Source organism: Hippopotamus amphibius, chromosome 17 (genome assembly GCF_030028045.1).
Source record: "Hippopotamus amphibius kiboko isolate mHipAmp2 chromosome 17, mHipAmp2.hap2, whole genome shotgun sequence".
In the NCBI taxonomy this organism is placed as follows: domain Eukaryota; kingdom Metazoa; phylum Chordata; class Mammalia; order Artiodactyla; family Hippopotamidae; genus Hippopotamus; species Hippopotamus amphibius.
The window spans coordinates 57,443,060-57,456,158 of NC_080202.1; the positions used below are offsets into that span (position 1 = coordinate 57,443,060).

Below are 13,099 nucleotides of genomic sequence, written 5' to 3' on the forward strand. Positions count from 1 at the left end.
AGAATACTGGTGCGTTTTTTATTAAAGAAGAGAATAAAGCATTTGTAAATATATTTCTCTCATGTATACTTCAAAGATGACACTGGTCGGCAGCTACAGAACTGGGGAGCAAACAGGCAGGAGCCCTTCCCCCACCAGTCCCGTCCCATCCCACTCCACCCCAGATGCCGGAGACACACAGAGGGCTGGGAGCTGCCCAGCTCCACTGGACAGAAGGTTCCAAGACGTGTGAACGGAAGGACCAGCCGACAGCTCTCATCACAGTGCCACCCGGAGAGCAGGGTGGTGCCTCCAGGGAGGTCGGGCATGCTTGTTAAGAAAACCCTTTTACCCCTTAGAAACAAATAAGGCATGAAGGTTCCCCACTGGGCTTCCAGCACAGACCCAGGGCCACCAGGCTGTATGGCTCCTCCGATTTCTAGGGTCTCAGGAAGAAGGAACTGGGAGCCCTGAAGATTGCTCAGGGCAAGCTGGGGACTGGGCATCTCTTAGCTGAAGCTGGACCTTCTGAAGCCTTAACAAAATATTAAACCACTGACCCAGCTGGGTCCTCAAAAGTCCCCCACAAAGGTGGGAGGTTAAGAGCAGGCAATTTATGGGAAGGAGGAGACATGTTCCCCATCTGGTCTCATTTCAATACTGCCCACTGTGGGGTGAGCATCTTGGGAGAGTGCAGTAAAGAGGGTGCAGGGGAGGATGCTGGGACCATGGGCCGGTGGCACACGCCCAGGACATTCTGAGGGTGGCAGGCATGACCTGCGGTGGGGTGGGCCTGGGGGGAATGTGGGAGTGAATGAGACACATCATGGTCCCTGAGGTGGGGACAGGCAGAGGCCAAGCTTGGTGAGTCAGAGGAGGCGTGCAGAGACAGGGGGCTCCCACCTCCCAGACCCCTGGAAGGCTTGACACCCGGAAAGCATTTCCGGGGCTGGAACCTGGGGAGGTTGGCTCTGAGTTGATTGGCTACAGATCTGCAGTGGGCTGAGGGTGTCCAGGGAGAAGCCACCCTCACCAGGGCTGGAGTTGGGGCCACTCGGGCCTGGCTCAGGTGTTCTGCTCTGCCTGGCAGGGACCGTCTCTGACCTGTTCAGGACCCTCGAGGTGGGACAGCTGGTGCTCAGGGAATGATAGCACATCACAGCTGGGGAGAAGCAGTGGGTGATCCAGGAGACCCCTGGAACCTGCAACAGCTGGCTCTGGGATCCCCCTTCAAGTGTTTCCAGTTGTGGCAATGGGTCAGGGAGACCTTGCCTCGCAAAAAATCTCTCTCAAAAAAACAAAACATAAAAAACCAAAAACCCAAACTTTGAAAAAAAAGCCAACGGGTCCAGAATGACTTTCAGAAGCCTGGCCACAAATCTGAGAGCAAGGCCCAAGGTCAGGGAGCCGGGTCTGGGAGAGCTGGGAATCCCCAGAGGAGTGGGGACATTTGGCTTGCAAACTCTCAGTGGGGTCTTGGGGCTGACATGGGATGGTGGAGGGTCCTTGGGAAGCAGGACATGTTGACAGCCTCCCCTGCCATCAGTAAGGAACCGGTGTCACCCTGGGTCAGAGAGCAGCCTCCCTCTGGGGTGTATTGCTGCTAAAGGGCTCCCTCACTCACCAGAGGCTGCAAGGCCCAGGTACGAGGGACCCCACGGCCTGACCCTGGGGGAGGCCACTGGCCGGGAAACCGTCACTTGCTGCTGTGCGTCTTGACTTTGGTGGCGTTGATGTCGGCCTTGGTCTTCTGGATCCTGGAGAAGATCTCCTTGAAGAGCGCCTTGTACTCGGGCTGGCTCTGCTCCAGCCGCTTGTCCACGGCCTCCACGTGCTGGCTCAAGCTCTTCTCGCCCGCCTTGGCCTCCCCCTGGGCCTCCTCGCCCCCCCGCAGGTCCCTCCACGAGCTGTCCCGGGAGATGGGCCGCGAGGTCTGCACGCCTGCGTGCCGCACCCCCGCGCCGTGCTGCCGGCACTTGCTCAGCAGCTCCTCGTACTTCTCCAGCAGCGCGTGGTACTGCTCGTCCACCTCGCGCAGGATGGACATGCCCCGCTTGCGCACGCTGTTGGCGTGCAGCGTGAGGTGGCCCATGTGCCGGCTGGCCGGGTCTTTGGCCACGATGGCGTTGAGCGCCGTGTCGCTGCAGCTCTTGCGCACGGAGTGGCCTGGGGAGGCGGCCGGAGAGGAGACTCCGTCCTGGGTGCCCAAGTCGTCCCCGCTGCCCGGCTGGGGGTCGTCGGCTTCAGGCGCCTGGGTGAGGGGCGCCAGCAGGGCCTCGGCCAGGTGGTCCTCCCGGGCCAGCAGGTAGGTCTTCGCCTGCTTCATCTGCTGCAGCTCCAGCAGCTCGGCCTCCAGCTCCTGCACGCGGAGGCGGCAGCCCTCCATCTCGCACAGCTGCCGCTCCAGCTCCGCGTACTCCTGCAGCACCGCCGCGTACTCGCGCTCCGCCCTCTCCTTGCGCTGCCGCTCCAGGCTCACCTGGGAACGCAGCACTCCCACCAAGGTCTGCAGCCGCTCGTTCTCCTGATCCACGGGCCGCGGGCCCAGCTCCAGGGAGGAACTGTGCAGGCGGAAGGCATCCTCGCACCTGGGAGGGAGCAGCGGCAGGTGGGCAGGGGGCGGTGGGCACGGCAAAGGCCCCGGGGGGGCCCAGCCGCATCTCTCTCCTCCACTGGGCTGGATAATCTGCCCCTCCAGAGCCGCTCTCGGCCCTTCTCCCCCTGCTCTCTGCCCTGGGAGGTTGCCCTTAGCTTCGGCCAGGTTTCCTGGCTCTCTCTTGGGTTCAGCCAATGGGAGGTCCTGGCAGGAGGTCCGGAGGTGGGAGCAGAGGGAGGTCATGGGGAATGTCTCCCCCTGGGCTCCTTCCCTGGTTACTGCGGGCCAGGCAGCGCTCTCCATGCCTTCTAGGTTCCGGTAACCTCCCTTCTGCCGGTCCCTTTAGGCCTCAGGATGGTAACAGCGCCTCTCTGTTGCAACCCCAGGGTGCTGCAGTGGCCCCCTGGTCTCCCCTGCACCCTGCCCACACCTCTTTATTAATCACTTCTCAGTTCCTCTGGGCAGGGCACGGTCTGTCTCCTGCCAGGACCTTTATTGAAACACCCACTAAATACACCATGTGTACAGTATTATTACATTGGGAAGTCCTCCCATTCAAAAGACTCAGTGGGAACTGAAAGGTACAGTTGTTAACCTCTCCTGGGTGAGAATTCTGGCCTACTAAACAGGTGACCTTAGATGAGACACATGACTTTGGAGTTTCAATTTCCTCCTCTGGGTAGCGGGGATGATAAACCACACCTCACGGTATTGCTGTGGGAATTAAATCACTTAGCAGAGTGGTGGGCACACGGCCAGTGCTCATAAGTGCCAGCTGCTGACTGTCAGCAACGGGACCAGCCTCTCCGATAGCCTGGACGATGCGGCGACTCTCGTTCCCACCTGCTGCCTGGCGCCCACCCTCCCTTCCCTCCCATGGCTGGCAGTCCTGGGCACTAGGAGACACAGTCCAGGGTCCAGGATGCTGCTCCCGAGTGGCGCCCTCACCTACCTGGGGCTGGTGCACAGCTCCTTGAGGCAGGGGAAGGTGTGGATGGTGCGCCTGCGTTCCCGCTTCTCGCGCCGCACTCGCAGCTGCTCCAGGTCTCGCAGCTGCTCGACCTGGGCCTGCAGCTCCTCGACCTGGGTCTGCAGGCGCTCGATGGTCTCCGTCAGCCTGGGGATGGGGTGGGGGACACACTCATGGGAGGGACTTTAAGGGGATGGGGCCAGCCCTCCTCACTGCAGCCCTGGGGGACTTGGGGGTTGGGGACAAACAGGTGACCTTGAGCCATGAGGCCTGGTAGTGAGGTCAGACGGGAAACTCGTATGCCCAAGGACCCACTCTTCTCCCCCACCTCCCAGGCTGAGCCGATCATTTCTCTTCCATGTCTCCTCAGTTCCTGGTACACCCTTCTAATCACGTATCACCCTGGACTGCAATAAAAGATTTACGTGTCTGCCTTCCCTCCCAGAGGGCGGGACAGTGTCTTTGTATCCCCATCACTGTATCCCTCAGTGCCTAAGACAGAGCCTGGGGTGTAGTTGGTGCTTAAAGAAAGGTTGTGGCCTGAATGTTAAACCAGCCCAAATCGACAAAGGCAAACTCACTACCACCCCAGGCTCCCAGACCTGGGCTTCTGGGAGAAGGAGCCTGAGTCACACCCCCCAGTCCATACGCACACACGTACACCCAGCCCTGGGCCTCTCCCTGGCCATCCCAACCCCTGGATCCCAGCCCTCTGCCTGGCGCTCACCCATGGATCTTCTGCTGGGCAGCCTTACTCTCCAGCACCAGCTTCTGGTTGGTCAGCTCCAGGTCTCGGGCTGCCAGGTCTAGCTGCTCGTACACTTTCGCGTGCTGCTCGTTCACGTGCCGCAGTGTGTCCAGCTGTTTGGTCAGGTACTGGGGATGGGGGTGGGTGAGTAACCTTTCAGAACTGCATTGGGGAAAATGTCTCCACCTGGACCCTCCTCCCACTTCTAGGAACAGGTCTGCTCTGGGGTATTCGTCTTCAGCGGAGGGAGGGGTCAAAACGGTGCAAGAGGGCTTCCTGGGACAGTTGTGCAGGTTGTGAACTGCACAAGGCTGTTGAGCCAAGGCTGGGTCTGCTAAGAGGGTACCTCTTCTTAAGCTGTACAAAGGTACACATAGGCCAAGCGGTCCTTTATAGGTGGGGGAGCATGTGCAGGGCCCACGTGGCCCCTCACCTCGATCTCCTGCACTTGCTCCTCGTTGGTGGAGTACATCTGCTGCAGAGACTCCTCCAGCTCCTTGTTCCTCTCCAGCAGCGTCTTCCCCAGCTCTGCGGCCAAGTGCAAGTCTGGGGGGGAAGGGTGTAGAGGGTGAAAGGAATGTGAGCAGCTGAGAATGAAGTCAGAGGGCCCTCCCCCCAGTTCCTGTTCTGAGCATTCACTCCGGGCTGGGCCTTGGGAAACCCAAGAGAAGCAGGACCCAGAGGGCGTCCTTGGGGAGACTCCAGGCCTAGAAGAGGATGTAAGGCAGGAGAGAAGCCTGTGCATTGGCTGTCGCTTCTGCCTGGAATGTCCTCTCCCCAGACACTTCCAGGGCTCATCCCTCTCTGCCTTTAATGTCAGCTTCTCCGGGAGGCCTTCCTCAAGCACTGATTCAAAATCGCACCCTCCCCCATGCCCCACCCCCTGCCTGCTTCATTCTTCTCCTTAGCTAGTATCACCATCTAACTTATCAAACAGCTTGCTCATTTATCGTGTTCATCTCCCCGACTAATCATAAGCTTACAGGGCAGGGATTTTGCCTGTTTCAGTCACTGACATCCCCAGCACCTAGAACAATACCTGGCACAGAGCAGGGGAATAATACATCTTTTTTGAAAGGATGAGTGAATGGAACGTGATAAGAGCATCAGCAGACAGAGGCACAAAATGCCCTGGGACGATAGGTAAGGGAGAGTTCACGCTGCGGACGCTGGGGATCTCAGGCAATGAGCAGCCTTGGAGTTGGGCTTGGAAGGGCGACCGGAGCTCACTGAGAGGGGGAGAGGCAGAAGGGCTTGCCGGGTATTAGAACTCGACAGGGCTTCAAAGCTCTTTCGCCCAACCTCCGTATTCTGTGGGTGACAGGTTAGAGAGGAAAGAAGAATGACCTGCCCAAGGTTTCATTACCTGGGTCACAGCCACACTGGAAGCAGAATTCGGATCTCTTCACCCTGCTTGGGTACCATTTGGTCCTAGTGACACATAACCCTCTCTGAAAGCGTCTCCTCTCCCTGGGCAGCAAAATCAACCTCTTCCCCTAGTAGCCCTGATGCTTACACCCTGTGGGACTGGGACATCTTCTCCCCAATCCCAGCCAAAGGTAAATGAACACCTGTCAGAGAGATTGGGAGGGAATCTGGCCTGTCTTTAGATGGCTCTGTGGTGGGGAGAGGGAGGGGTTAGAATGAAGTGGCAGGAGCAGGAATCCCTAAAAATTCTCTCAGTGGGTCAAAGTTGGGCGAGGGTGCCTAGACATTTGGGATGGATATTTCCCCACATATATGCCTAAATCCTTTTAGAAACAAAGGTTATATATATATAATAGATAACTTATAAGGACCTACTGTATAGCACAGGGAACTCTACTCAATACTCTGTAATGACCTATATGGGAAAAGAATTTTAAAAACTAACACAGCATTGTAAATCAACTACACTCCGATAAAAATTTTAAAAAAAGAAACAAAGGGTAATATGTTTACAAATATATTATTTCTTTATATTTAAATATATAAATATATTTATAAGGGAAGCCTAGGATCATACTGTGGTCTCAAAGAGGAGGACAGATCAATCTGTTGTGTTGTGTGCTTGGTGGAAATTCACCAAAACCACCCCTAGTTCGTGATGGGGAAGGAACACCAGCTTCCTGTTCTCTGTAATGGGATGGCAAGCCTTCGACTCCTCCTCAAACACTATCAAATAATTCAGGTATAAATGAAAAAGAACAGAGGGTCACACGCATCAACTTTTTTTTCCCCTGGGAACTGTTAGGTGGTCTGTGACGAGGCCATTGCTACTGAGGCCGCCTCCTGCGCAGGCTCCGTGGGTGGCCTGCGTGAATTCTCTGAAACTTAACCTAGAGTCCAAGGTCAGAAGCAGAGTGAGGAAAGGCCAAGAACAACTACATTTTATGCTCTTTCTTCCAGGTGAGCATCTGAGCTGTGTGTGTATTCCTATTCTGGGGGGGGCTGGGGCAGCTGCAAGTTACACCATAAACCGGGGATCTTGAAGGCAGGAAATGTGGCCTGGGCCGCCTAGTGATTCTGAGATGGGGAGCAAGGGAACACAGTAGAAGTGGTTTGGGATGGGGGGGTGGGGGAGAATCTCAGAGACTGTCTCAGGGAAACTGGATCACAATGCAAGCTAAGCTGGTCAGAGCTGCCAGGAGGGATCACGAGAGAAGGCTAGAAGCTTCAGGGCAGGGGGCTGAGTGGAGCCACGTCCTGGGGAAAGGACACCAGCTAGATGAGGGCTGGGGACGGCTCCGGGAGGGAGCAGCTCCTTCTGGACCAGAGCGGGAGGGAGGCCTGGGAGTGGGAGAATGGGGGAGCTGGCTAAGCCAGAAGCGGAATCTGGAGTAATAAACAGCCTGTCACTGCCAGATTAATGGTTACACTGCACCATGCCAGGGAAGGTACTGAGCCTGAACTGGCATCTCCCCTGCCTGGACCCCAGTGTTTTCTGGGGTCTCCTGCAGTGAGCTTCAGCAGTTTTGCCCTCTGAATGCCTGCCGAGGTGTTGCTCAGGAGCGATGCCCCAGAGCCCGAGAGAGGATGGCTGGGAGCTAAGGGGATGTCTTTGAAAAGAAACCCTGAACTCCCACCTCCTCTCCTGGCTGGGGTCAGGGTGGGGCCCCATGGACTCCGGAGAAGAGAGGTAGGAAAAGGACCGGGGACAGACGTAGGGAAGAAGAGACACAGATAAAGGGAGCGGGAGGAGGCCATCTACCACCTGACAGGGCTGCAGGGATCCTGTTCACAAGCTCCAGGTCACCAATGTCAGGAGCTCTGGGTCCACAGAATGGGTGTCCGGTCACCTCCCTTCCCTTGCCATGTCAGAGCTCTCCCCTGAGGCTGAGACTCAAGGTCAGAATTTCAATTCTGTGACTCAGCAGCCATCGCTCAGCCTGGAAAGAGGTACCCACAGGGCTGGCCACACCTGGTCCAAGCTGGGGGAGGGAGGGAGGAAGGCAGAGAGAGGGAGTGCCAGTGCTTAATAATTAATGGCCTTTTCTATTTTTACAGGTGCTCGTGGCAGTGGGCAGAGGGAACACAGTGAGAATTGAGGACCTTGTTTGTCTCAGCTGCCTCCCTCCACTGGGACGGAACAGCATCAAAGTCAAACAGGAGCTTGATGGCCAACCATGTGAAAGTAAAGTTGGGGCCTGTCCTCAGGGGAGATGGGGCTAGCTGAGAAAAACCATGTCCTGGGACACTCAGAGGCAACCAGGGAACAGCTGGGTGGGAGAGAATTTGGGAACTGGGTGTGGGAAGGGGGAAGCAGCAGGTACCCGATCCCCCATGCGGCTGGCCTTTGGCCTGTGCTCACCCCACCACCCAGCTCTCCATGCCCCGCCCCGCGGAGGTGATGCCACGGCAGCTGTGCCTGGGACTTCCTCGAACCCCTATCCCTGGCACTCCAGATAATTCCTACTTTCCAGTCATGTGTGGTCTTTCACATTGCTCTGTGCCTCGGTACAAGCGCCCTCTCCACCTGGACTGCTGGCCTTCCTTCCTCTGCCAAGGGGTTGGTGGGAGAGCCTGTTCACCTTCCAGCTCAGAGGGGCGCATAAACCTTTATGCGTCTAGGCCCTCGCTGGCGGCTCCCTGCTGCAGAACCCCTGTTGCTCTGGCACAGATGGTAGTTTGATACCATTCCTGCCTCTTCTGCTGGACTGTGGAGACCCCGAGGGTGGAGATCACGTCCCCAGGCTCGGCACAGCACCTGGCCCATGGTGAGCGGACGTTTGATTTTTGGTTGAAAGCTCCAGTTTCTTCTGAGACTGTCTCATTTCTGGTTTCCCTCCTTGTTCCTGGGCTCTGGCTGCTACTCAGACAATGAGGCAAGGCTGACTGCTGCAGACCAGTAAGGCCAGAAAAGCAGGGGCCTGTGGGGCCCATTCCCTGCGCCGGCCCTGGAACGCGGCTGCCCGGCCCAGCTGGAATCTCGACATCCCTCTCCCTCTCCGGATGCAGCACATCTCCCACCCCCTACTCCCCAGCTCCTTCCTCCCACATCTGGGCCGGGCAAGGTGCCAGAGACTTCTTTAGGGGTGTGGGAATGAAATGAGACAGCAACAACCTCAGCATCTGCCTCTGAGAAGGCCATCTTCCCAGGCACTCAGCTTCCACTTTTTTCTTCTAGGCCCGCCTCTTCCATGAAGCCCTCTCACTGCATCCTATCATCCCCACTCAGTTACAAGCCCAACTCCACCTACTCAGGTGCTCCTAGGAGGCCAGGGCTGGGACTACTCCCAGTTCTCAGGATAGTGTCTGACACTTAAATGGAGCCTGATGGGTTTTTGCACAATGCCAGGTTTTAGGGGTAGTTGCCCAGACTGAGGAAGGGGGTTGTTGCAGCCAGGACTGGGCATTTCACTCCAGGCAGGGAGGCTGAGGGTAGCCTCCAGGACATAGAGGTGGGGTCAAGCCCAGCACCCCCAGCCCCACACTGGCCCCCAGAGGCTCTGATTAACCCACAGTGCTGAGCACAAGGGCAGAGCCTCATCTACCAGCAAATCTGGCCATGTGGGGATGTGGGTCAGGGCCCAAAAACAAAGGCTCCAGGATCTGGGTAGATGCCTCACATGAGGGCAAAGGCAGGCATCTGGGCCCCGTGGATGGAGACCCAGAGCAGAGGATGTCGGCACACACTGAACCAGGCTGTGTCTACACCCACCCGGTTTGCCGGGTGACTCTGGTCACTTCTAGAACATGTTTCCTAGTCCCTCCAATTCAGACCATCCAGGAATGAGTCACTTTGGGCAGGAGAGTGTGAATTTGACTCCACTCTAGCAGGCCTTGGCCCTGACCCTCTTAGGCCTCCTGCTCCTTCCAGTCCTAACAGCCCCGCCCCCATTCGGAGTGATGTCACCTCGGCCACCTCATCAACCCCCTTCCAGTCGCCCTCTCTGTCCTCAGATGGGAGATAGGGGACGGTGGCTCGCTCTTTACTCAGACTCTGACCTGTGGCGTTGCTCCGCATCCCCAAATCTGACCCCCTCCAAGCCTTGAGCCATTTGGGAGAAGGCCAGCAGGGGAAGGGCCGGGCGGACTCCTCCCTCCGGAAGGCAGATTGGACTCCTACTAGTCTCTGCTTCTCCATTGGCAAGGTGCCCACACACCCATCACCTCCCTGGGTAGAGGGGAAGGGAGTTGGAGAAACTTTCTAGGAGTCTTAGAGCTCAGGAATCCTGGCAGGGAAGGGTGCCCTTGGATTTGGAACGAGATAATTTCCTCCCCCCCTCCGCCCACCGTACAGCAACCCCTCTCAGCAAAACATAACCATGGAGCCACCTCCTGGCCTCCAAAGACCTCCAGCCAGTATTCTCAGACCCCCAACAATACCCGGGGCGCCTGGGCAGTTCCTGCCTCTAAGATGGGGTGGGCGAACTGGGTGAAGTATGCCCCTGTTGTTCGGGGAAAGGGGAAGACCGCTCCCCCCACTTTTGCAGGTCTCCACCGGTCGGGTTCGCGTCTTTCCGGGCAGCGCCCTTTCCCTCCAAGTCCCGATTCTCCTGACGCATCTCCCCTCCGAGTCCGGCACGCAGGGTGCAGCCCAGCCCTCTCCGGGGTGATACCTCCCAACAATGGAGAAGCGGGCAGGGGTCGCGGGGCTCACCCTGCTCCAGGTCCTGCTGGTCGTACCAGGGCTCCTCTTCCTCTGCGGTGAAGTCCTCCATCCTGGCGGCCCTCCGCATGGCCCCGCAGGCGGCGGGCTGCAGGCGGGCGCTGCGGCGGCGCGGCTCAGGGCCGGGGCGCGGGCCCCGGGACAATGCGGCGGAGGCGGGCCGGGCCTCCCGCGTCGCGGACTCGGGCTGCAGTGCCCCCGCCCGCGCCGCGCGCCCTCGCCATCCGCCGCCGGCCGGGTGCCCACGCGGGGCTGGCTCGCTGCCGCGGTCCGGCCCGGCAGGGGTCCTGCGGAGCTGGGGGCACCGGGCGGCGGCGGCACAAAGGGTGGAGGGGCGGGGACAGCGGGCGGGACAGCGGCAAGGAGGGCCCAGGCCCGGCCGGCAGGTCTGGGCGCTAGGAGAGCGCGGGTGCCGCGGCTGGCGCCCCCTGCCCGGCTCCGGCCCGCGCTGCCCCCGGCCCGCCCGGCGACACCCGGAGCCGCCGCTGCATCTTGGAGGGGTCCGCCCCTTGCTTCCCGAGCCGCCTGCTCCGCGGGGTGGGGCTAGCCTCCGCTGGCCAATCAGGAGACGTATGCAAAACAGGAGGCGGGGCCGAGGCGGGATCTCTGCTGCTTCGAGGTCTGGTCTTTGCAGGATCTACCCCACCTTCCCTTCAAGTTAGACTCCAGTTTACATCTCAATGTCTGAAATCATTTTATTTTGTTTACCTATTGTCTCCCTCTCTCTGTAGATCTCCAAAAAGCAAGGAACTTTTTCACAGCTGGCTCTTCAGTGCCTGGAGCCGGCTGACCCGTCGCTACCTTCCATGAACACTTTTTGAATGAATGAGTGAATTTAAAATTACCTTTGAGAAGTTGGGTTTAAATGCCTGTGGCCTGAAACCTCAGGCCAGGAGTGGTGAACTTTGACTGTTACCTGCATTCTGGGCCTTTCCCTTTAAGGTCCTGTTTCCCTCTCCTTGGGATCCATATCTTATACCCAATTATACTCATTAAACCATATACAGTGTCACCTATCCGAGCATTCTTTCCTTAAAGGAGTTTTCAGACTGATGTATACATGTAACTTATTTTTATTAGGACCCACCATATGCTGGTACTGTTGAAGCACACTGAGTATAACCGACTTTGAATATATGTGACAAATACATCCAACAAAGGACTTACATCCAGAATATAGAAAGAACACCTGCAAATCCACAAGAAAGACAGCCCAGTAGCAAAGTGGGTAAAAGACTTGACCAAGCACTTACAAATGACTAAAATGACCCAATAAACATGTGACAAGGTGTTGAACTTCTTTAGAAGAATCAACACCCGTAGGGGAAGAGGAGGCACGGTCGTTTCTGTAACAAATTACCCCAAATTTAGTGGCTTGAAACAACACAGATTTATTATCTTACAGTTCTGTAAGTTAGAAGACTGACATGGCTCTCCATGACAGAACTCTAGTTGTCTGCAAGGCTTTGTTCCGTTCTGGAGGCTCCAGGGAAGGGTCTGTCTCCTTGCCTCTTCCACCTTCTAGCAGCTGCCCACATTCCATGGCTCATGGCCCCCTTTTTCCATCTTGAAAGCCGTCAGCAGCAGGTGATCCTTCTCACACTGGATCGCTCTGACTTCTGCCTCCTTCCTCCACTTTTAAAGACCCTTGTGGGACTTGCCTGGTGGTGCAGTGGTTAAGAATCTGCTGCCAATGCAGGGGACATGGGTTTGATCCCTGGTCTGGGAAGATTCCACATGCCGTGAAGCAACTAAGCCTGTGTACCACAACTACTGAGCCCGCACTCTAGAGCCCTTGAGCCACAACTACTGAGCCCATGTGCCACAACTACTGAAGCCCATGAGCCTAGAGCCCAAGCTCTGCAACAAGAGAAGCCACCAAGATGAGAAGACCATGCACTGCAACGAAAACCCCCCCTCACCACAACTAGAGAAAGGCCTGCGTGAGGCAACAAAGTCCCAACACAGTCAAAAATAAATAAATAAATAAATAAATAAAATAAATCTTACAAAATAAAATAAGACCCTTGTGATTATATTGGGCCCACCTGGCTAATCCAGCATACTTTCCCCATCTCAAGGTCTTTAATTTAACCACATCTGCAAAATCCCTTTTGCCATGTGGAGTAACATATTCAAAGATTCTGCAGATTAGGATGTGGACATCTTTGGGTGTCATGATTCCATTTACATTAAGTTCAAAATTCACAAAGTGAATCTAATCAGGATAGTATTTGGCCTTGGGGAGACATCTGGGGGACTCTGAGGGGCCAGGAGTGTTTTATGTCCTGATCTGGGTGTTGTTACACACAGGAAAATCATTGACCTGTACACTTACGTGCTCTTCTCTAAATATGTTACACTTTTTTTTTTAATTTATTTACTTATTTTATTTATTTATTGGCTGTGTTGGGTCTTCGTTGCTGCACACAGGCTTTCTCTAGTTGCTGCGAGCGGGGACTACTCTTCATTGTGGTGCGTGGACTCCTCATTGTGGTGGCTTCTCTTGTTGCAGAGTACGGGCTCTACATGCGTGGGTGTCAGTAGTTGCGGCACAAGGGCTCAATAGTTGTGGCTCAAGGGCTCTAGAGCACAGGCTCAATAGTTGCGGTGCACGGGCTTAGTTGCTCGGTGGTATGTGGAATCTTCCCAGAGCAGGGCTCAAACCCACGTCCCCTGCATTGGCAGGCGGATTTTTAACCACTGCACCACCTA

The 13,099-nt window shown here is 56.5% G+C and overlaps 1 protein-coding gene across 1 annotated transcript; it reads right to left on the bottom strand.

Annotated features, from left to right (window-relative positions):
- Positions 1 to 10,702, bottom strand: CDR2L (cerebellar degeneration related protein 2 like). The gene is made up of 5 exons (XM_057717194.1): positions 10,376 to 10,702; positions 4,727 to 4,839; positions 4,273 to 4,421; positions 3,528 to 3,692; positions 1 to 2,567 (listed from the first exon to the last, which is right to left on the bottom strand). The coding sequence occupies exons 1-5, from the start codon at positions 10,452 to 10,454 to the stop codon at positions 1,676 to 1,678; spliced, it is 1,398 nt and encodes a 465-aa protein (XP_057573177.1). The 5' UTR covers positions 10,455 to 10,702; the 3' UTR covers positions 1 to 1,675.
- Between the last annotated feature and the right edge of the window lie 2,397 nt (positions 10,703 to 13,099).